This window comes from Montipora capricornis, chromosome 12, assembly GCF_036669925.1.
Source record: "Montipora capricornis isolate CH-2021 chromosome 12, ASM3666992v2, whole genome shotgun sequence".
Lineage (NCBI taxonomy): Eukaryota > Metazoa > Cnidaria > Anthozoa > Scleractinia > Acroporidae > Montipora > Montipora capricornis.
The window spans coordinates 26,785,008-26,787,507 of NC_090894.1; the positions used below are offsets into that span (position 1 = coordinate 26,785,008).

A 2,500-nucleotide genomic window follows, 5' to 3' on the forward strand; every position below is an offset into this window, starting at 1 on the left:
ACAGCCGTATTCCACAGGCCGATAAAAATGCAACCACTCAAGAGCTACAGCATAGCTGTAAAGGAACCGCGGGTGGTCGTATAATTCTCTTCTCTGTTTTGTTTCTTCTCACTGCCGTATTTTTCGCATTGTCCAAAATTAGGTTCCTATCGCGGTACTCAAGTCTCCTTCGTTTCATGTGGGCTACAATTGGCGCATTCTTGGTTTTTACTTTCGTACCATTTGCATTGCACGATGTTGTTCGAGACATTCCCCCTTGGTCGGAGTATCTTGCTATGGTTGTTGGAATTTTTGTGTGGTTTTTCCTGCCTGTACTCCGTAGTGTAACAACCCATATATTGACGGTTTATTCTTTTTCTTGTGTGATCTACTGGAGGGTGTATGACGTCCCCATATTTGGTGTTGAGTATTCTGATGAACGCTTTATTTACTTAGTTTTCGCTTCTGGCCTTGTCCTGTGGGTTTCCCCTTTTGTGAATGCGTTTTGTTCGAGACTTACCCACGTTTACAACAGGTAAGACGTCTTAGATAAAGCGGTCATAAATAATTAATATAAGTGTAACTATACTAAAACAGTGGATAGCGTTGAATGCGCTCTGATTGGCTTCTCAAACCCCGAATTGAATATCCTTTGTTATTCACCTACGATCAACTCACGTGGGATTTGCCCCTTGAAAATATTGCAATCGTTGCAGGAATAAATGAGTTAAAATCATCTTTTTGCCCTATAATATCTCACTCTTTTAGAATACGCTAAAACAGTGAACTATTCAACTTAGTTTCGGGGGCTAGTAGTGAATATCCACTATCCGAAAATTTCGGCAATTTTCGGAAGTTACCGGAACGTTTTCGGAAACTCAAAAAAAAAAAAATAGATCGAAAATCTCATGCATTTGACTCGGGGAAAAGTTGGCAGGTATACAAATTGACTTCAAAAGGTAAAAGGACGTGTTGTATTTAGTGTAGTGATGGACAATCCGATACCATTGCAATATGCATGTTTTATCATATCCAGATGGAGGCTTCAGAGGGCGTTTTACCATCCGAGTGGCCTTGGGAAAAAAGGATGTTCGGGAATTGGCTGCAGTGATGTCTGCACTCTATGGATATCTTTCCTTTGTCAATCTCGGCATAGAAGCTCTGGTCACGATGTACTTGCAAATGGAGGCGTGGTGTCAAAAAGAGCACTAACCGTTGAAGATCTTAAGGACACGAAACCAGAGTATATATCAAACATCACAGTCAACCGATGGAAAAGAGATGAAACCTCTGAAAAAAACTACGACCTGTTGACAGTCTCACCTACATCGATCGAGCGATTAGACAGCAAACCTGGGCAAGATCAGTTCAAAGGAAAACTAGAACCAGGGGATATCAAATTATCCGATGCTATGGCTACATCGGCGGCCGCACTATCTATGTACATGGGAAAATATGACAAGTCTCCCGAAATGGGCCTCAGTCTAAAGACACTCTTTGGTCTAGATATGGGCACTAGGATGATAAGCGACATTCAGTCTGTGAGAAAAGAAACTTTCATTAAGAAGGTATGGTTTTTCGCTAACATAATATTTGTCAGACCATCATCGTCTTCAGTGCCTTCTTCTTCTTCTTCTTCTTCTTCTTCTTCCCACCATTATTACCTTTCTGTGATTTTATTAGGTACTGCCGTTTGTCATTGAAATTGTTCGTGCTCTTCCTCTGATCTGTGTGCCGCTGGCAGCTTACTTTGGTGTAGCGGAATCTGACTCGGCATCCACAGTTGCCGTTATATGCTTCATTTTTGTACACTTTGTCCTCGTGTTGCTCGCATTCGTCAATACAGGAAGTAAGGACCCAAAATGGTGGGAAAAATTAGCAAGGTAAGAGCGAATGAACTGATTTGTAACACCTTGTCTGTCTCAGTCGAGTGCAGTCCAGGATCGTAACTAGGCTTTCTGTAAGGATGGGAGGAGGGTTGGGCATTTTTGCTAGTGCCAATTGCAAAGGCACGAGCCTTGTAGGGGGCGGAGGGGTCTGGGATATATTATTTTTCCTCTTTTATCCAATATACGCATATGACTAGCTCCGTGAGCGGACGAAATGAACCAAATCCAACGCTGTGATTGGCTACCCGAGCGGGCAAAATGGAGCTATCTTTGCCCCTCGGGATTTCTCTTTTGGTCCCGCAAGAAAAATTTCTCTGAGGTGAAAGACGGTTCGCATAATAAATCCTTTATTGACCAAGCTTGTTCAGTCAAGATGGCTGGATGTTGGCCTCGTTCTTTTCTTTTTTTTTTTGCGTGTTTATGGACTTCCACTTCGTCTCGGTCCATAAACACCCGGAGTTCTCGTTGACGGCCGCGTCTTAGATCTTGAATTAAGTCCGTACTGTAAGCTGCTTTTTTGCAGTCCTCACCGTGAGGAGACTTTGGGGTTCATTATCATTTTGTTGACCTTGGAAAAACAGAACATAAACAAGCAAAAGTGGATGTGGTCCAACTTTTTGTTAGCGTATAGA

At 42.4% G+C, this 2,500-nt stretch overlaps 1 protein-coding gene across 1 annotated transcript in view; it reads left to right on the forward strand.

Annotated features, from left to right (window-relative positions):
* Positions 1-2,500, forward strand: part of LOC138027261 (uncharacterized) — a 13,695-nt gene that overhangs the window by 6,001 nt on the left and 5,194 nt on the right. The window contains exons 2-4 of the mRNA XM_068874814.1: positions 1-514; positions 1,016-1,547; positions 1,663-1,862. The exon at positions 1-514 is cut by the window's left edge and continues 468 nt beyond it. Of these exons, the coding sequence (XP_068730915.1) occupies positions 1-514; positions 1,016-1,547; positions 1,663-1,862 (1,246 nt within the window). The remainder of the gene's footprint in view (positions 515-1,015; positions 1,548-1,662; positions 1,863-2,500) is intronic.